The following is a 21,425-nucleotide window of genomic DNA, read 5'->3' on the forward strand; positions in this document are numbered from 1 at the left end:
TGTTCCCACATAAATCTTATTAAACATCTGTCTAAGTTTCTGCAAAGACTGAGTGTCACTTGTATATGATCTACCTTGTAGGCTAAATGTAAGGTAAAGAGAAGATAGAATCAATAAAAATAAAGACAGAGATAGGTTTAGATAGATAGTTACATTTTATTTCTTACCCAAAGACAAGTCTTCAAGTTGATACAAATACAGACATCAGATTCTGGGTTTATCTGCACAGCGCCCTGCCGTCTGAGAGAAGCGTTGGGGAGGAGTTCCAAACTAAGGCAAAATCTCCCCTCTTTTATACACAAACCTCTCCATAGAAGTGAATGGTGAGAAACCTTGCTCCTAATCTTTCTCACTTTCTGAGATCATACTTTCCCACGCGGTCTGCTGTCTGATGTGCCCACCTCCTTCCGTTCTCAGCTACTGCTAATTATCAACATGTTTTGGGAAGCGTTGAGATAACAGTTTCACATCTTCCGGCTGCAATACTTTTCATACCATCTCATGAACTCTGTATTACCTCTGTATCATTGTATACCAAAACTAATAAGCTCCATTTTATTCATCTGATCTTTCATTACAGGTGCTATATTGGATTTAAAAGTTGTACCAAGTTTGTATCAGGACTCATTGTTCAGACCTGCTTTTTGCAGATTCTCAAATATTAAATCACTTGCTTGCTGTTTGGCCTAGTCAGTACTTTTTCAGTTGTCTCTAATGGCCATCACTATTCCAGTGGTAGCCTTAAAGCCAGGCCATATATTAACATTCCCCTCTTCACCCTATCCCATAGGGTGACACCAGGGTTAACGTACCTTGGTACCATCCATTCCAGAAGGTATTCTATGAGGCCATCAAATTATCTGAGTCTTAAGATCAACTGGTACAATTTGTTTAGTTTTCGGTTGAGACTTACTCAAACCTGTAGCGAGAAATGTTTTTATGAATGGGACTAATCCATGAGCTCATTTACAAAATCCCATGAAATATAGGTATGCGGGTAATAGCAATGTATCTGTAGCATAGTGCATGGGGAGATAATCCAATGTATCTGTCTCAGTGGTCCTTGGAAGGAATAATGGTTTTGATTAAGCATTGTTATGGGCTCAACAAATAGTACTCTGATTGCAGGCTGTTTAAGGTTGTAGGTATTCAGAATCCTTAAACAGGTCGGGATTCCTGGACCTTACTAGTACTCATCATTGGCATCCAATCATGAGCACTAATAAGTGGATAGCAAGTATGAGGTTGCCTCATACAGCAAAAATGGTCAATCCTAGGAAAATTTATATTAACCAAGGTCATGCATGGATCTTGACATATGCATAATGACCTGGAAGTATGGGAAGCATTGTATATATCCGTTACCCCTCTTGGAGCTTAGTCAGACCTACAGAAAGACATGCAGCTCAAGTAAGCCTACACCAAAGTTAAACAATTGCATAACAGGTTGATACTAACAGAGTTTACATCTACATTATGATATCTTAGCCAGTATTAGGGTTTGATGTTACCCTTGTATCTGAACAATATCAACTTCAATTTAAATTACATAAACAGAAATGACGGGGAAACTCGTGGAAAAACAATTAGAACAATTAAAGGAAATAATAGGAAAATAAAAATAAAACCTTTTCAATATCTAGACAGGATTGCTGCTAAACTGAAAATAAAACATAATATGAATCTATAATGTCCATAAACAGCAACAGTAGTTCTCAAATTAAGTATCATTTCAAAAGTTTCTTTCATCGATCATGGTTGAGGCGGTGGAAGCGCTGAAGAATCTAGACGAAGATCTGGAAGATCTAACAGGGCTGGATTTTCAGGCTGGCTTGCTGAAGGAAGTTGCCGGTCTTGAGATGTAACATCTGGTTCTGCGGCTGAGTAAACTTGTGGTCCAGTAGTTTGCAAGGTGTAAAGATTATTGCCACAACCTTGGGGGATCTAACATCATTTGGACCTTAAAGACGTACTTATGGTGTACAAATTGGGATCTTTCCATGTCTTTATTCTACCATCAACTTAAAATTAAATAAAAAAAAAATTGGGATTTGGAATTGGAATTGGGATTTGCATAATATATCCCCACTTCTGGCTTGCATAATGTGCGAGACAGATTGGTAATTTTTAGAAAGACATGATCAAATAACAATTGTAAAGTATATGGAACAAAAGAGAAAAACAATTAAAATTTAGAGATGATGGTAAATGTTCAATTATTGATGTATGGAGGGCAATGCGTCGCCATTTATCGCCAATAGATATGGAATCTTCACCTACGATGACTACCATTCACCAAGGGTTGAGCCCTCAGCTGCAGGAGGCCAGCAGGACTTACGAGCTAGATGATTCAGAAAGAAGGGTAGCTTAGGAAATAGTCATATTCAGAGCAGAAGTCTAATGTGCAGGAATTTAAAATGCATAACTAGTCCAGGTGATGGAAGTATCTTCTGGAATCACGATCGCTGTCTGTTGTAATAGAGAGCTCGTATGTAAAGTGCCATGTAAGTTCTGGAAAAGATGAGCCTGCAAAAATATTTAATATAGCAGAATATTTAAGAGCATAACCGAGAAGGTCTAAATTAAGGACATCATTTGGACAAAAGAAAATTCTCATTGGAGAAGTTGGTGCTCCTTCTTCTTGTCAGAGGTCAGTTGCAGCAGAAGTACTAAACTGGAATAGAGGCGGTAGATCAGGAATTGGATTTGCAGTCTTCAGTCAACCTACAGTACTGATTAAATAGAGATGACATACGAGTAATGCCTAGTATTTAAATCTTAGTACAGGATCATTAGAAAGAAAAGTCAAAGAATGCATTGTTAGTTCCTTGGTGCACCAGTATGTGGAGTATAGACTCAATATATAATATCACAAATTACAAGTAGAAAACAAGTTTTCTCTGAAGAGTTGATGGTGCTGGCACAGGAAGTCAGCAGAGTCTGAGGAAACACTGTGGTCAGAGTCTGCTCTAGGAAAATACAACAGCCTTTAATATGATATTTAGAGAGATAGAGAAAAGCCAATATCAGAAAAGAAAGATGTAAATATGATTCAAGTGAAAACAATGTTTGGCATTCTTATATTTAAAGGCGCAGAAGAACGGCGTCGGTGTTTGCTTGCACTTTTGGCCTTGCATGAACTGCGCTTACTGAGAAACTCTTGTGAATGTGTGCCAGGCACGTTTCTCCCCCTTGTTTTTGTTTTCATAGTGTGCATATAATTTGAATGCCATTTCCTTTGAGCATTAGGGAACTAGGTTTCTGTGCTGTTCATGTGCTATGGGGTATGCGCTGTTGGCTTTAGCGCCGGACTTTTAAGCATCGGGGCTCAACTGTGCTGTTTGTACTGAGGGAATATATAGTCTTCCATCATGCAGTGTTTGTAAGATCCTTGTCTACGCGTGGGAAGTTATTAAACAGGAAAGATAGGAGGGGTTATCAGTATAAAGAATCTACATGAGTACAAGAATCATATTGAGTTCAAATTATCCCAACTGACTGTTCCCATCATATATCTGCTCTTGGTCCCTCAGCCGTATTGTAGAAAGTCTTTAGCATCATATCTGTGTTAGTTGAACATTCTAATGCATGTTTATTAGGTATATCATTAGTAGTATGCTAACATTGTATTATATATCTGATATTTGAATTCCAGTGCTGTCAAACGTGTATATGTTTTATACTGTTTCACGATAGTTCTATTAGTAGGTTTCAATTTACTGTTTTGAAGTTTACCTCATTTATTGTATTTATGTTTATTCTTGGTTATTTTACTATTGTTATGCTGTTAACAAAATTGTAAGTTTTATGTTAAACTGTACTTGCCTTGGGTGACTCTCTTCATTGTTGGCGTATGTTAAGATGTGGCTTTGAATGTATTGACTAAAAATTTAAATGAAAAAAAAACTGTATTAAAGTGTTAGGAGATATGTGGGGCGTATTTTCAAAGCACTTAGACATACAAAGTTGCATAGTAACCTGTGGAACTTTGTAAGTCTCTAAGTGCAAATGAATTGGTAAGTGCCATTCAGCCTACAGTGCTTGGTTTGTTAAAATAATAATGTTTCTAAATTCACATGAATGTTTTTACTTGTTACTTTTTCCAGGAGTAAAGTTGTTGTTGCAAGGGCTTTGCACCAACACAGTGATAAAACATCTTGATTTGAAGGTGAGCTTAGGAAATGTAAACATGTCATAGACTGAGTGATGTGGAGAATGGTACAGGTTAAGGGGTAAAGGCCCTGGAAGGAGAGGCACTGAGGAGTTACGTGTAGCAGACCTGGGAGCTTTTAGGAGATTATTATTATTGGATAGTGTTGAGTATTTTATAAGAGCTTGTCCTTGCGGAATGCATTGAGGGGGTCTTTTATTAAAGCTTAGCTCGAGTTATCTGCAGCAGGACCCATAGGAATAAAATAGTCCCTGCTGCAGATAACTCAAGCTAAGCTTTAGTAAAAGACCCCCCTGAGGGAACAGGGATATTTATTTCAGTACCATAGATAAATGTGTACTTTTCCATTTGAAAGACTTCAGACTCAGAAAGGAGGGCCCTTAGGTTCTTATCAATTAGAATTTAACTGTATAATTGGTCAGCTGAAAAAATATGCAGATAAAAAACTTGGGGGATTCTCTTGTGAGGAGGTGATAAGAGAGATTTGAAGGAGAATTATTGGGGTTTTTCTGAGGGATTGTAGGAGAATCCCTTGATGGGGTGAGAATGGTGATATGAGGCAGAAATGTAGAGGAGCCTCTTCTTGAGTTCTGAAGAGGGCCTAAGGGGGGATCTCGAGGTGATGGGGTGTGTGATATAGCAGAGGCCTATGGGAAAATTCCTTGGTGGGAGAAGTGATCTGGTGAGGAAAAATGGGGAAAAGATTGTGACACTGTGATATTTTTACAGGGAAATAATATTCGTGCAGTGGGTGCAGAAGCTTTGGGAAAACTTCTACAACAAAACAAATCTATCAGAAGGTAACTAAGTCGTCTGATTTCTCAATTATGGGTCTGCCATTGTCTGTTGATTATCATCCATACACTGCTTGGAGGGATAATAGTTCACAGGGAGATGAAATGGTGATACCGTTGCTCCATTCAGGAGTCCCTGCTTGAACATAAGAGTAGCCATATTGGGTCAGACCAATGGTCCATCTAGCCCAATATCATTATTATTTTTTTATTTATTGCATTTTTATCCCACATTTTCCCACCTATTTGCAGGCTCAATGTGGCTTACAGAGTTTGGTTATGACATAATCATTCCATGATATCAGATACAACTGGTGATGTACAAAGATTGAGTAAGGGAGGAGAGAAGGAATGTGTTAGGCAGGATAGAAGGTGACTTTAATAACTGGGTGGATTGGTGAGGTATTTTTGTAAGGTAATTTTGTAAGGCTATCGGTTCTCTTTGTGGGCTTTGTTGAAGAGAAATGTCTTCAAAGATTTGTGGAAGTTTGTTATTTTGTCAGTCGCTTTCAGGGTTGTTGGTAATTTCCAACAGGGGCCAAGCCAGCTCACAAATACGTGGCAGAAACCCAACATTCCATGCTACAAGTCCCAGGGCAAGCAGTTGCTTCCCTATGTCTCAATAGCAGACTATGGACATTTCCTCCAGTAACTTGTCCAAACCTTTTTTGGATCAGCTTTATTCCTTGTGACAGTATACAGGAATATATTGCAACATACAGAAGTGCAGGGTAATGAAATGGGCTCCCCTGCTTTGTGAAGAACTGGGAGGTCCGTGATATCATTCTGCTCTCATTTTTGTTATTTCCTCTTTCCCTCAGATTGATCCTTGAGTGGAACAACTTGGGCATGTGGGAGGATAGTTTTTCCATCTTCTGTGATGGTCTTGGTTCCAATCACTTTCTACAACATCTAGATCTTCGCAATAATCAGATCAATCACCAAGGGGCAGGAGAGCTAGCAATGTCTCTGAAACACAACGCAAGCCTGCGGGAGTTGGGTAAGGCGCACTCAAGTTCTGCTGGAAAGATGATAGCCTCTTGTGGACAAGGATGGAGAAAAGAAGCAGAAAAAAGTAACAAGTTTAATTCTGTCTAGATAGTGTGAGAGTATTTGGTTACTGGATTTGATATTTGCAGAAGGATATTGTTTTGCAAGAAGAAAGTGAGAGAGAACTTTTTGTTCTCAAATGCAAACTCTTAGATCTGCTCAACGCAATCTCCATACCATCCCCACTCATAGAAACATGTTCACAAACATAGTCAACACACCATGATCTCCTTTCAAGGTCCTAAATTATGGAATTCCCTACCGTCCTATCTCAGAGAGATTACTTCTTTGCCACTTTTTAAAACTGAACTTAAAAACTGTTCTTTTTCAAGATGCTCATTCCTAGCTTTTTATGGATGAGGCAACATATACCTGGTAAACTAATTCCCCTCTCACTTCATTTTTTTCCTTCACTCTTCTTTCCTGTTTTTACATTGGAGTTCCACCATATTCCTTTTGTATTTGTTTGTCTTTGTTAGTCTCCCCACCCCTTCCTTGTTTGTTTTTTTTAAAGATTTTATGCTACCTAGATGGTTGTCCTGTTGGGATAGTAAAATTTCAGTAAACTTGAAGAGTATAGCAGTAGTGGGTGTACCACAGCTCTCCTGGCTATGATGAGGAAACGGACAGCTCTGTGCTAACTGATACTAGGAAACCCTGGTACTTACTGTGTAAGTGTCTCATCAGAATCCCCTAGTGAGGTAACTTTTTCTAGAAGCCATAAATCAGTGTTACTTGGAGCAGCTGCAGAACCTGATTAAATATTCACTGAGACCCAGATACACAAAGGTCCCCGTAAAGAATTGCTCTGCATTTCCACCTTGGTAAAAATTACCGATTTGGAAAAACAGAGCGATTCCCAAAGTGAATTGCATTCAAAAATGAGATGCTTGCAAAAGCAGAGAGAAGCTCGATATGGGAGAAGCCAGTCAGTCAGCTGGGCATGTGCAGAACAGCCAATTGTGAAGTGTGGCTGCTCTGCGCATGCTCAGAGCGGTGCTTGTATACGACTTTCATACATGCAAAGAAGCTGTACGCGCAACCTATGAGCATGTTCTACACTTCACTGCTGCTCTGGTGCGTCTTGTTTTTCCCTTTCTCCTACTTGCGACAATGAAGAACTGTCAGTATTATTAGGAAAGGTATGGAAAACAGGTGTGAGGATGTTATAATGCCGTTGTATCGCTCCATGGTGCGACCGCACCTTGAGTATTGTGTTCAATTCTGGTCGCCACATCTCAAGAAAGATATAGTAGAATTGGAAAAGGTGCAGCGAAGGGCGACTAAAATGATAGCGGGGATGGGACGACTTCCCTATGAAGAAAGACTAAGGAGGCTAGGGCTTTTCAGCTTGGAGAAGAGACGGCTGAGGGGAGACATGATAGAGGTATATAAAATAATGAGTGGAGTGGAACAGGTGGATGTGAAGCATCTGTTCATGCTTTCCAAAAATACTAGGACTAGGGGGCATGCGATGAAACTACAGTGTAGTAAATTTAAAACAAATCGGAGAAAAGTTTTCTTCACCCAACACAATTAAACTCTGGAATTCGTTGCCGGAGAACGTGGTGAAGGCAGTTAGCTTAGCAGAGTTTAAAAAGGGGTCGGACGATTTCCTAAAGAACAAGTCCATAAACCACTACTAAATGGACTTGGGAAAAATTCGCAATTTCAGGAATAACATGTGTAGAATGTTTGTACGTTTGGGAAGCTTGCCAGGTGCCCTTGACCTGGATTGGCCGCTGTCGTGGACAGGATGCTGGGCTCGATGGACCCTTGGTCTTTTCCCAGTGTGGCATTACTTATGTACTTATATGTGCGGACCAACAGCTCCAGACCTCCCGTTAAATTTTCCATGGTAAAGGTAGGGCTACTTGTGTGCATCGCTCAGTAAACGGCAGTGCATCACTTTGCATGCACATTTGTATAGTAATTAGCTCATTATAATAGCTTTGCATACAACGTTTGTTAGCTGCTACCGTGACAGGAAAAGAGCTCGCAGAACCCTTTTGTGCATGTCTCACTGAACTCTGTGCTAGCTAAACCGACTAGAACCAGTGTACATAAGTAATGCCATACTGGGAAAAGACCTAAGGTCCATCGAGCCCAGCATCCTGTCCCCGACAGCGGCCAATCCAGGTCAAGGCACCTGGCAAGCTACCTTGTAAAAACCACATTGCTAGCTCGTTAGGCCTTGTGCATCTGGGCCTGAGTAGGATGAAGAAGTCCTTCACAGATTTTCTTCTAGCTGCACCATCCCTCACTTTCATTTTCACAGCACCTTCTGTTTGGGAACTCAGCTACAAAGGAAACCAATTAGCTAATAATGAACTGCCTTTATATATTACTACTACTACTACTACTACTTAACATTTCTAAAGCGCTACTAGGGTTACGCAGCGCTGTACAATTTAACATAGAAGGACAGTTCCTGCTCAAAGAGCTTACAGTCTAAAGGACACGTGAACAGTCAGTCTGATAGGGGCAGTCAGGATTTCCTGAAGGGTAAGAGTTAGGTGCCGAACGCAGCATTGAAGAGGTGGGCTTTAAGCAAAGACTTGAAGATGGGCAGGGAGGGGGCTTGGCGTAAGGGCTCAGGAAGGTTGTTTCAAGCATAGGGTGAGGCGAGGCAGAATGAGCGGAGCCTGGAGTTGGCGGTGGTGGAGAAGGGTAATGAGAGGAAGGATTTGTCCTGTGAATGGAGGTTTCGGGCGGGAACGTAAGGGGAGATGAGGGTAGAGAGGTAATGAGGGGCAGCAGACTGAGTGCATTTGTAGGTAAGAAGGAGAAGCTTGAACTGAATGCGGTATCTCATTGGAAGCCAGTGAAGTGACCTTAGGAGAGGGGTGATATGAGTAGATTGGTTCTGGCGGAATATAAGACGTGCAGCAGAGTTCTGGACAGATTGAAGGGGGGATAGGTGGCTAAGTGGGAGGCCGGTGAGGAGTAGGTTGCAGTAGTCAAGGCGAGAGGTAATGAGAGCGTGGACAAGAGTTCGGGTGGTGTGTTCAGAGAGGAAAGGGCAAATTTTGCTGATGTTAAAGAGGAAGAAGCGACAGGTCTTGGCTATCTGCTGGATATGCGCAGAGAAGGAGAGGGAGGAGTCAAAGATGACACCGAGATTGCGGGCAGATGAGACGGGGAGGATGAGGGTGTTATCAACTGAGATAGAAAGTGGAGGAAGAGGAGAAGTGGGTTTTGGTGGAAAGACGATGAGCTCGGTCTTGGACATGTTCAGTTTCAGGTGGCGGTTGGACATCCAGGCAGCAATGTCGGATAAGCAGGCTGATACCTTTGCCTGGGTCTCCGCGGTGATGCCTGGTGTGGAGAGATACAGCTGGGTGTCATCAGCATAGCATATTAGGATTTATTTCTCACACAGCTTTTATTTCCCAATCTTGGGTATTCTTTTAATTGATCTGATTGGGTTTCTTCTTTACTGTTCTGTTTAATATGACCAGCTTGACTTGTGTTTGTCCCTTCTCCATCCATTGTTTATCAGCTGATTTCTCATTTGTTGTATCAAGAGAGGTTGTCATTACTTTGCATGTATGCATTGATTGCTTGCATAATGAGGGATTATTTAGGATTCTGCCCCCACCCCCAGCCTGCAGTGGTTGTCATTTTGTAGACATTGGGCATCGCAGGTTTTTATGCCTGGATTCACCCAGAATACTAGAATACTAGATGGGACACTTTTTTTGCTATCCAGACTAGCTAGATAACTCCCAGCTCCACCTCCGGGCCATGTCAGAACTGTCCAGATATCACTGGTGCAGTTAATGGTAATTTTCAGTGCGTTACCTGTATAATATATAAGTACATAAGTAATGCCACACTGGGAAAAGACCAAGGGTCCATCGAGCCCAGCATCCTGTCCACGACAGCGGCCAATCCAGGCCAAGGGCACCTGGCAAGCTTCCCAAACGTACAAACATTCCACACATGTTATTATAATATAGTAACATAACATAGTAGATGATGGCAGAAAAAGACCTGCATGGTCCATCCAGTCTGCCCAACAAGATAAACTCATATGTGCTACTTCTTGAGTATACCTTACCTTGATTTGTATCTGCCATTTTCAGGGCACAGACCGTAGAAGTCTTGCCCAGCACTAGCCCCGCCTCCCAAACACCAGCCCCACCTCCCAATCTTGGCTAAGCTTCTGAGGATCCATATCTCTATCGCAATATCTCTATCGCAAACAGTACTATCTCACACAGTCTCTTTATAAAGAGGTAAACATAAGTAATGCCAAACTGGGAAAAGACCAAGGGTCCATCGAGCCCAGCATCCTGTCCACGACAGCGGCCAATCCAGGCCAAGGGCACCTGGCAAGCTTCCCAAACGTACAAACATTCTATACAATCAAGCCATTGTGACATCACTAATGAGGTTGGCTCTTATTGGTGGAATGAGCCACTATGACATCACAATAGGTTAAATCACTGCTCTATGTAATAAAAGTGAGCCAAGTAGAGGACATAAGTACATAAGTAATGCCACACTGGGAAAAGACCAAGGGTCCATCGAGCCCAGCATCCTGTCCACGACAGCGGCCAATCCAGGCCAAGGGCACCTGGCAAGCTTCCCAAACGTACAAACATTCTATACAATCAAGCCATTGTGACATCACTAATGAGGTTGGCTCTTATTGGTGGAATGAGCCACTATGACATCACAATAGGTTAAATTGTATGTAATAACGGTGAGCCAAGTAATGCCACACTGGGAAAAGACCAAGGGTCCATCGAGCCCAGCATCCTGTCCACGACAGCGGCCAATCCAGGCCAAGGGCACCTGGCAAGCTTCCCAAGCGTACAAACATTCTATACATGTTATTCCTGGAATTGTGGATTTTTCCCCATTCAGTAGTGGTCCATGGACCTGTCCCTTAGGAAACAGTCTAACCACTTTTTAAACTCTGCCAAGCTAACCGGCCTCACCTCGTTCTCTGGCAACGAATTCCAGAGTCCAACCACGCGTTGGGTGAAGAAACATTTTCTCCTATTTGTTCTAAATTTACTACACTGTAGTCTCATCGCATGCCCCCCAGTCCCAGCACTCCTGCTTCTAAAAATTAGTGACTGGCTCCAGCGTGTGGCATTTATCTAGTTGGGAGCCATTCTTACCTGGGTAAGTGCTTCTGGATAGTGACCTCTAAATTTTAAATTTAAATTATGTATTTGTGTGTGGTGTTTTCCTTTTTCTTTGTTTTTATTACTTATGTGCAGGGCCCCCGGTCTCTTGTGATTCTGCAGCTGCAAAATTTGTGTTCACCTTTTTTTTTTTTTTTTAAGAAGAATAATAATAATGAAAGGAAAAGGGGATGGAATTTGATATCTCGCATTTCTGTGGTTACAATCAAAGCAGTTTTACATATTATATACAGGTACTTATTTTGTACCTGAGGCAATGGAGGGTTAAGTGACTTGCCCAAGATCACAAGGAGCTGCAGTGGGAATGGAACTGGGCTCCCCTGGTTCTCAGCCTGATGTACTAACCTTTAACCTACTTCTCCACTCCATACTAATAAGAGCAGCAACTTCAGAAAAAATATCAAATGTGAGGAAGGATTAAGTTATATTATATGAAAACAAATAAATTTCAGTGTGCAGGAGATTTGTAATCACCATCTTCTTCCATTTTTAATAAAATACTAGGGTTAGGGTATTTTACTTCTAAAGGCTTCAAACTCTGACCCTTCCTATGAAAGTCTCTGGTCCATCAGGAATTGCTACAGGTGACTAGTGGACAGGAAAGGGCCAAACCAAGTTATGGACTTGAAGGCCACTGTCCCATAGCAGCACATTCCAGCCTCCCCCCCCCCCCCCCCCCGCCATCTTCCTTGGGCCCTGCTCCCAAACATAGTAGCAACATGATAAGAGGGGGGAGGGCATATCTGCATGTCGGGCTGCAACATTTTCCTCTGCTACCCGGGCCCTGATTGCTGATTTGGAGTGCTGGGGGCAGGGGAGGACCCAGCCCGACCTTCAATGTTCATCTTCTCTTGCTGAGGGATTAGCGTGGGAGAGAGAATTAGGTTAGAGAGTGGTCCGGGAGTGGAGTTATGTAAAATAGGGACTGGGAGATGGGGGATATGTTGAAAGGGGTTGGTTTATGTTTGTGTTTTACAGACAGAAATGGCCTGTGGTGGGAATAAGAAAGGAGTGAAAGGGTGGAGTGGGAATCAGAGTCCTTGACACTGCTCTGTCCTTTTTTCATATCTCCCCATATTTGATGCCATAACTACCACCCCCATTTCTGATCCTTCTCCCTTCTCCTTCTTCCCTCTGCTGTTTCTCCTTCACAACAGTATCTCAAGTTCTCACCTATTACACTTCCAAAAGAACAAAATTAAACATTTAGACACAGGGTTAAAATATATGCAAATATGGTTACAGGTCTTATATGTCACAGAATTGTGGCAGAATGTTGCAGAATCTAACACAATCTGTCCCAGGAATATGGGGCTTAATGTGTGTACACTGTACTGTGCATCAGTTTGGATGCATTATGGGAAAGTTCTTTATTGTAGCATATTTTTATTGTAGAATGTACTTTCAGAGGAAAGATATTGCAGGATATGGTGGTTTAATGCTATATTAGGATAAATGGATAATTCAGTGACCCTGTCTATTGCTACCACTATTGCTTCCAGAGTGGAGGAGTGGCCTAGTGGTTAGAGCACCGGTCTTGACATCCAGAGGTGCCCAGTTCAAATCCAACTGCTGCTCCTTGTGATCTTGAGCAAGTCACTTAACCCTCCATTGCCTCAGGTACAAACTTAGATTGTGAGCCCTCCTGGGACAGAGAAATATCCAGAGTACCTGAATGTAACTCACCTTGAGCTACTACTGAAAAAAGGTGTGAGCAAAATCTAACTAAATAAATATATGGAATGTTGCTACTATTTGAGATTCTACACAGAATGTTGCTAGTGGAGGAGTGGCCTAGTGGTTAGAGCACCAGTCTTGCAATCCAGAGGTGGTTGGCTCAAATCCCACTGCTGCGCCTTGTGATCTTGGGCAAGTCACTTAACCCTCCATTGCCTCAGGTACAAACTTAGATTGTGAGCCCTCCTGGGACAGAGAAATATCCAGTGTAACTCACCCTGATCTATTACTGAAAAAGGTGTGAGCAGAATCTAAATAAATTTCTGGGCTGAGGAAGGGATTTTTGTCATTACTACCAAGCAGTGAATGCTGTTAGGCAGAAGGTTGGGTTTGTTGAATTTTTGGGATTCTTTCAATCTAACACCTAGAGTAACTCATGTGTGCTACCACCCTACCTCACGCAAACACTGTTAATGCACATTACTTTACTGCGAGGTCCTATTTAATAGTAGCACACTTTAATAGCATCAGTGTGCTCTAACCTAGTAGCTGTAAATTTAGAACTGGTACCAGACCATTTTACTAAATATTTAATTTCTAAAGGTGATTTTGCTATTAATGATACTCTGTGTCCTCACTCAGACCTGCGTTGGAATAATATTGGGCTTCTAGGAGGACGGGCCTTACTGAACTGTTTGCATAACAATAAGACTTTGGAGAAGTTGGAGCTATCTGGAAACAATATTCCCAGTGACATTTTGAAGGCAGTCGGTATGTTGGTACATGTCCAGTTGCATCTGTTTTTCTACCACATCAGTCTTACCAAGAATACTCTTTCTGAATGCTTTCTTTGCTTTTGACAAATTGCACAGTTTCTAGAACAGTGGAGTCTTTCTCAGCTTGCAGATTGTGTGCACTTGTTCTAGACCTATCTGCACAGCCTCCCTTTTGGTCAAGGGAGGAGGAGGAGTATGCCTGTAGATGACATTTTTAAATTGATTAAAAAAAAAGCAGGCACAAGTGATCACTTGTACATCATATCTGCAAGAAATTGCAAAGCAAAATGTCACCTCAGTGTCATTGATAAGCTGCAATAAGTCAACTTGAAATCGCATTGAGAGAAGGCAATTTCCAGACACTGAAATAAATGTGGGTAAAACTCTTTTTAGAAGAGTCAGTTCAAAAAGGATCCCGCCATCTGGTTTCATTCCTTTTCTCCTCTCCAGTCTCCCTTCCTCTGCTTCCATTCACTGAGATTCTTTTTCTCTAACCCAGTACTCTGCCCAGAAAAGAATAAAATTATCCAGACCAACAACACAACTTGGAAACTAGTTTGTTATAAATTAAAAAATTACAGCTCCAGATTTCCTGCAGCAATTGAAGGGTAGATTCTGTAGCAAGAGTTAGAAAATTCTATAACAAAGTTTTATAAATTCTGCAGCACATTTGTATACATACTAACCCCCCTGTTTACAAGCTGCCCTAGTGCGGACAGCTTTATAAACAGGAGGGTGAATGATGTGAATTTTGTTTACAAAGCTGCACGCAATTCAAAGTGAATGGGTTCTGTCAGCATTAGCACAATGACAGCTGCTAGTGCGGCATGGTAAACAGGGGGTTAATGTGTGCACAAATGTGCTGCGGAATTTTCTAACTTTTGCTACAGAATCTACACTTCAATTGCTGCAGGAAATCTGGGGTTGTAATTTTCTGATGCCACATTATTTTTCCTGTTATGGACCTCAGTTTTTACAGAAGTATCTCATTAGCTCTTAGCCAGATACCTGATATAACAAAGTGTCTGTCTGAAAATTGTTTTGGAAATGTTGGGGTCAATGTTGAAAAGTACTTATCTGCCTAGAAGCAACTGTGCTACCTAGATAACTGCCTCCGAGAAAGATGCTCTGCTGTACTGTCCACATAGTACTGCTGAGAAGCTTTACACACTGCTGTGGTGCTGTCCACGTAGTACTTCTGAGTAGCTTTACTGACCGCCGTGGTGCTGTCCACGTAGTACTTCTGAGTAGCTTTACTGACCGCCGTGGTGCTGTCCACATAATACTGCTGAGTAGCTTTACGCACTGCCGTGGCGCTGTCTGCATAGAACTGCTGAGTAGCTTTACGCACTGCCGTGGCGCTGTCTGCATAGTACTGCTGAGTAGCTTTACGCACTGCCGTGGCGCTGTCTGCATAGTACTGCTGAGTAGCTTTACGCACTGCCGTGGCCCTGTCTGCATAGAACTGCTGAGTAGCTTTACGCACTGCCGTGGCGCTGTCTGCATAGTACTGCTGAGTAGCTTTACGCACTGCCGTGGCGCTGTCTGCATAGTACTGCTGAGTAGCTTTACGCACTGCCGTGGCGCTGTCTGCATAGAACTGCTGAGTAGCTTTACGCACTGCCGTGGCTCTGTCTGCATAGTACTGCTGAGTAGCTTTACGCACTGCCGTGGCGCTGTCTGCATAGTACTGCTGAGTAGCTTTACGCACTGCCGTGGCGCTGTCTGCATAGTACTGCTGAGTAGCTTTACGCACTGCCGTGGCGCTGTCTGCATAGTACTGCTGAGTAGCTTTACGCACTGCCGTGGCCCTTTCTGCATAGAACTGCTGAGTAGCTTTATGCACTGCCGTGGCGCTGTCTGCATAGTACTGCTGAGTAGCTTTACGCACTGCCGTGGCTCTGTCTGCATAGTACTGCTGAGTAGCTTTACGCACTGCCGTGGCCCTTTCTGCATAGTACTGCTGAGTAGCTTTACGCACTGCCGTGGCGCTGTCTGCATAGAACTGCTGAGTAGCTTTACGCACTGCCGTGGCCCTGTCTGCATAGAACTGCTGAGTAGCTTTACTGACCACTGTGGTGGTGTCCATACATGGTCTTTGTCTTGCTCGGTTGTAAAGCAGCAGTTTGAATGGAAAAGCTCTCATTGTAGGAAAATACTGGCCATCTAGCCTTTGTGTAGAGTGGAGGAGTGGCCTAATGGTTAATGCATCGGGCTGTGGACCTGGGGAGCCGGGTTCAATTCCCTCTGCAGCTCCACGTGACCCTGGGCAAGTCACTTAGTTCTCCATTGCCCCAGGTACAATATAGAATGGGACAGTGCCAGTACCTGTAAAGAAATTGTAAACCACTTAGGTCTAGGCAGAATATAAATAGATAATAAGCTGCCTCTTTCCTCAGATCATGCCATTAACCACAACCAGGAAAGACAAAATACCCTGAAGGAGAATCGAAGCAGGACACAAACTCTCAGTAAGGAGATCCACGTTCTGAAGGAAGAGAAAACCAAGCAGGTGAACCTAGCTTTTCTCCTCTTGTTTCTAGGGAATATTAGGTCAGATGTTAGTTTATGCTCTGTAACTGGCAATGACAATGCATCTGAAAAAGCATGAACAGTAATAAATAGCTGGGCAAACCGGATAGTTTGTGTTAGTGTCATTAGAAACCCCGGTGACTTAGTGGTAGATCAGGAATTACCTCCCAAGTCAAATGATGTGGAGGTGAGGGGAGCTGACAACTGCTGAAGATTTAGGCTGCACATTTACTGTGTTTCACAAGCACTTGGCCCCTGGTGAAAGCACTTGTGCTACATAGAATTGGGATGCTTCAGTTAGCATCCAGAAGAGTAAACTATCCCGTCAGTAACTCCTTCCCCTTCTTTTGCATTTTATCTCTGTTAAGTTCTTTTGCTTGTACTGGAAGTGATGAAGAGCCATTTTCGTTTCCTAAGATAAGCCACAGTGCCTCTTCCCTTCTCTGTACTTCCTGCTTTAAATGTTGTTTTTCTGCCCACCTTGTCCTTCCTGAATAAATAAAAGCCTGATGGTGTCCTGTCTCAGTCATGAAACTCGTTAAACCATATCTGAATCTAAATATGCTTCAGGTGTTTGTAGCATGCTCAAAGCCCAGATTCAGGTATCATGAATGTTATATTATTTGCAGTTCCTGGATTTGATGAGCAATATTGATAAGCAAAGGAATGAAATGTACCACAATAGCAGGTCAGTATCTTGTATAGAGAAACACTTTTTAAGTGTTAAAAGTTTGCATGCATGTTTATGGTATGGTTTTGATTTTATTAATCTTTTTGTGATTTAGAACATCAGCAATGCGACTTGGACAGTTACAAGAAGTCCTTGATGAAAGAAAGTCCGTTGTGATCTCTTTGAGAGCTAAGTACGGCCACGCTGTCCCAGTGTTGGAGCGAGTCTAGTCTATATCCCTAACCTGAATCATTGATTCTGCAGGCCCATGAGCCTCTTTCCAGTAACAGAAGTTTTTTTTCGGGCTCTTCCCATGCAATGCTTCTTTCTCTCTTAGTGTTCCATGAATGTTGGGATTCAGTCATGTTTCTTTCCCTCTCTGTCCACCAAGGAATTAGTGTTTATTCCAAGTTTCCCTCTTGTATGGAAATTTTGTTCCAGTTTTTTATTTGTGAAGACCAGGAAAGAAGGTGTTTCATTTGGTTTTATTTTCTCACTTTCCTTTAGTTTTGAGGAGACCACATTGTTAGTTGAAGGTTTGATAAGAACATTGGAGCATTTTGTGGCCCTTCACACTATGTATATACTGCTATTGAATGGCCAGTAACAGCTGAGTCTTACATCAGGGATTTTCAACTTTTTCACTTTGCAGACTGCAGATGTCAGAAGCCGAACTAGCACTGTCTAAACAGAAGATGCATGACTTGGGCGAGGTGCTGAATCAGGCAAAACTAGAAACATCCACCGTGAAGGAGGAGCTGAGAAAGGGGTACGAGGTGGGTGTGTAACAGATCAGCATTGAAAGGGTGGTTAAAAATTTGGGACATTGTGTACTAGTTAAGCTTAACTGGAGGCTTAGGAACAGAGGCTTGAGCTGGAGAAGGAGGAATGTGAAGGATGGAAGGGAACGATGTGGATGAAGAACAGACTAGGTTGTAGTTAGGAGAGAGGAGGTCCAAGAGAAGGTTCAGGCTGGGGGTAGTGAATGGGTGAAGAAAAGCTCTGTAGCTTTTCAAATTAAATTTTTTTCCTTATTGGTTAAAGGAATCTGCTGCACGAGAAGCAAAGATCTTCCATGATTTGACAGTTATAAAGGAGAAAAATCTTTTATATCAAAGTAAGGTAAGAGGCATTTCTCTTAATATAATGCTGAGGTGGAGGTTGTGATGGTGAGTATATGCTCTTTTGTGCTGTGCTGGGGCTCCATGCTTTATGGGGATGTTTTTCTGCTAGGTGGATGAGCTAGAGAGAAAATGCAGGACACAGCAAGACCAATTGTTTGAGTCCAGGCAAGAATTAACCACCACAGCTGCTGAGCTAAAGCTGAGGGCCGTGCAGGCAGAAGGTAAGCAGGGGTTTAGACTCCATGTTCACTGGTTAACATCTTAGTGGGGATGTGAGTGCTATAAAATATTCTCTTGCATTATTATTCTTTAGTACAGTAATCACTTTGCACTGATGTAGAGGTTTGGTTCCAAAAAAATGTTTGAATTCAACAACTCCAAAAATCTTTTCATGGAAGGTATTAGAAAACTGCTTACGACCTTTCATATGCATCAAGTGCCTATATTCATCTGCATTTTCCTGTTGAGTTTGCTCCTTTATGGGTTTGGTAAAGTCCTTCTGAGGCAAGCCATAGGCACCAGTTAACCAGTTATTCCCCCTTCAGTGATCCTGGCTCCAGGGCCGCCTTGCCTATAGGCTGCTTGCATGGGAGCGATTGTCCAGCTTTGGTGGCGTTCTCACCTTATTCATTCCACAGTTCCTTATTACTCTCCTCTTTTCTTCTTCCTTTGGCAAGTATGGGATACTGGTTGTTGCAATTTAACGAAAAAAAAGAAAAGGTGTTGGTTTTTTTTTTTTGGTGAGGGCATGGGGGAGGAATAGAGTACTCTACTAAGAGATATATCGGTGCCTCTGTGATTGAACTCCATCGGGTGACTCCAGCAGATTCTCAGGATATGTGGCCTGGTGCTACAGCAGCTATGTCTGAGCCACTCAGTTCCTGGTGCAGCATGGTCTGAATCTGGACAGTTCTGCATTCAGTGGTCTTTGAGGATGTTTTTCTCCCTCAGCATCAGTCTAGGGGGCTGAAATTCATGAAGGCCGCTTCACAGAATCCAGGGATTAAACCTGGTAGTGCCAGGTCTCTCCCCTACACTCCTGTGTCACCCCCTCCTCCTCTCTTATCTAAAGAGGTGGTGGGGATCTGGTGAGGCAACGTTTCAGCAGAGTAGGAATTGTTTCCTCTGCATGCCACTTGGCTAGACTCGCTACGTCCTCAAGTACATTTAAGAAGGAAGGATGTTCCAAGCCTACAAAATAAAAAACTGCACGGTCTTTGTAGGTCACGCTGCCGCTAACTCTTAGAGCGTTGCCCTGGCCTGATAAGTGCTAGGAGGCGCGAGTGTGATCAGTACAGTTTTAGCTCTGTCAGCGTCAAGACCGTGGACATTTTCCCACATGGAGCTGGAGTCGTGGCAGCATTCTTATGGCAAAGTCCTTACCCAATCGAGGCCTCAATCCGTTCATCTATGCAGATGATGTTACAATCTACATTCCCTTCAGACATGCCTTGACAGAAATCACCAATGAAATCAGTGAACTCATTCCAGTTGAAACTGAACACTGAAAAAACACACTGCCTTATCCTCGTATCTCAACATAAGTACAAACCTGCAACCTAAATACCCCAGGACACACCCTCCCTACCTCAGACAGCCTAAAAATACTTGGCATCACAATCTACCACAACCTTACTCTCGAGAGCCAAGAAAACACCATAATAAAGAAAATGTTCTATTCTTTTTTTTTTTTTTTTTTTTTTTTTTTTAACCATATTTTATTAAAGATTTTATGGAAATTTTACATCAATGTGGAAACATCACTGATCGAACAGACACATACGGAATAACTTACTATTAGAAAACATCCCACAACCAACTTTATCAACACAATATAATTCCTTCTTTACTATTATTCCATCATTCCCTCCCTCCCCTCCTCGCCCCCATTGCTATCCCCTCCCCCCCGGAGCCAGATTTTCTCACGTTTCTCCTCGTATGGGCCCCATGTTTTCTGAAACATCCCTAGCAAACCCTTCCTCATCGCAGTCAGTTTTGCCATTTGGTATATATATTCTACTTTATATCCCACTCTTTGCAAGGGTGGAGTTTCCCGTGTCTTCCAAGCCCTTGCCAGCTGCATTTTGGCCGCAGCAAATATCTGAACAATAAGCTTATGTTCTTGTACTCTAGTTTTTTGTGGGCGGGCATGCAATAGGCAGTATTCTATCTGGCGTGTATAGCCCCCTGTGCCCAGTTCATTGACTATAGCTATAATTTGTTCCCAAAAGGCACATACCTTGGGACACTCCCACCAGATGTGTAAAAAGGATCCCTGCCCCCCACATTCGCGCCAGCAGTCCTTAGATATCTTTGGATAGATCTTGTGGAGGCGTAGGGGCGTATAGTACCACCAAAACAATATCTTGTACCCACTTTCAATCATCGGCTGAGTGATTGATGAGCGCACCAGGAACCTGAAGCTATTAGCCCACCAGCCTGTAGGGAAATTCTTTTGTAACGTTTTCTCCCATCTGTCTGTATAAAAGTCAATCGGGGAGCCCATGAGCAAAAGAGCCTTATAGAGTCTAGTTATACATCCCTTCCCTCCTCCTACCCTTATCGCCCGCTCTAAGCCCGTCTCCGCCAGCTCCAGCTCATCCCTTGCTTTCCTCTGAATATAGTCTCTCACACAGTGGTAGTACACGAGGTCCCTGGGGGATAAGTCATATTCCTCCTTCACTATCTCAAAATCTTTTACCGCATTCTCATCCCATAACTGACCCAACCTATATAGCCCTTTGCGGGCCCACATTTGATAGGTCTTTTCCTCCGTCCCCAAAGAAAAACCCGGGGCATCACTTATAGCCGTTTGTAAGAAATATTGCCTCTCTGGGAACACTCTATTTCTAACTTGTAGCCACGTGTTAAGCAGATGAGCTAGTCCTACCGGCATCTTGCGAAGAGCTGTCAGGATCTGTTGTTTCGGTCCCCATAACACATTGCCTAAATATTTAGTGCCCATCCATGCCCTTTCCCAGTGGAGCCATTTCTTGTTATTACTGGGCTGCCATTCAGCCAAAATTTTTAATTGGGCTGCTTGATAGTATAGGAAAAAATCAGGGACACCCATCCCTCCTAATGCTGGGGGGTGGTGCATTGCTCTCCTACGGATTCTTGGTGGTTTCTTTTTCCAGATGTAGGCAAATACTTTTCTATGCAGTTGCTGGAAAAAGGAACGCGGAATAGGCACCGGTAAGGCCATGAACATGTATAATAACTTGGGTAGTATAATCATTTTTATTGCATTAATTCGACCCGACCATGACACTGTCCTGGCTTCCCATCTATCTAGTTCCAGAAATAGTTCTTTACTTTTTTGGGGGTAGTTTGCCTGATATAGCTGATCTATTTTTGCTGTTATCTGCACTCCCAGATATCTAATAGAGTTTTGTGCCCATACAAATGGGTAACGCTGTTGTATCTCTCTCATATCATCCTGGTCTACTGACAGGTTTAGAATCTCAGA

The 21,425-nt window shown here is 42.6% G+C and overlaps 1 protein-coding gene across 3 annotated transcripts in view; it reads left to right on the forward strand.

The window, feature by feature from the left end:
* The window catches only part of LRRC45 (leucine rich repeat containing 45), a 39,857-nt gene that overhangs the window by 2,796 nt on the left and 15,636 nt on the right, over window positions 1-21,425 (forward strand). Inside the window, exons 2-11 of one of the 3 annotated variants that reach the window (XM_030205180.1) lie at window positions 4,107-4,168; window positions 4,901-4,971; window positions 5,787-5,965; window positions 13,497-13,625; window positions 16,030-16,142; window positions 16,792-16,850; window positions 16,948-17,025; window positions 17,485-17,608; window positions 17,877-17,954; window positions 18,066-18,177. In XM_030205180.1, the coding sequence (XP_030061040.1) occupies window positions 4,107-4,168; window positions 4,901-4,971; window positions 5,787-5,965; window positions 13,497-13,625; window positions 16,030-16,142; window positions 16,792-16,850; window positions 16,948-17,025; window positions 17,485-17,608; window positions 17,877-17,954; window positions 18,066-18,177 (1,005 nt within the window). The remainder of the gene's footprint in view (window positions 1-4,106; window positions 4,169-4,900; window positions 4,972-5,786; window positions 5,966-13,496; window positions 13,626-16,029; window positions 16,143-16,791; window positions 16,851-16,947; window positions 17,026-17,484; window positions 17,609-17,876; window positions 17,955-18,065; window positions 18,178-21,425) is intronic. The other 2 variants (XM_030205181.1, XM_030205182.1) reach the window with 2 other exon arrangements.

Source organism: Microcaecilia unicolor, chromosome 6, assembly GCF_901765095.1.
Source record: "Microcaecilia unicolor chromosome 6, aMicUni1.1, whole genome shotgun sequence".
NCBI classification, from domain to species: Eukaryota; Metazoa; Chordata; class Amphibia; order Gymnophiona; family Siphonopidae; genus Microcaecilia; species Microcaecilia unicolor.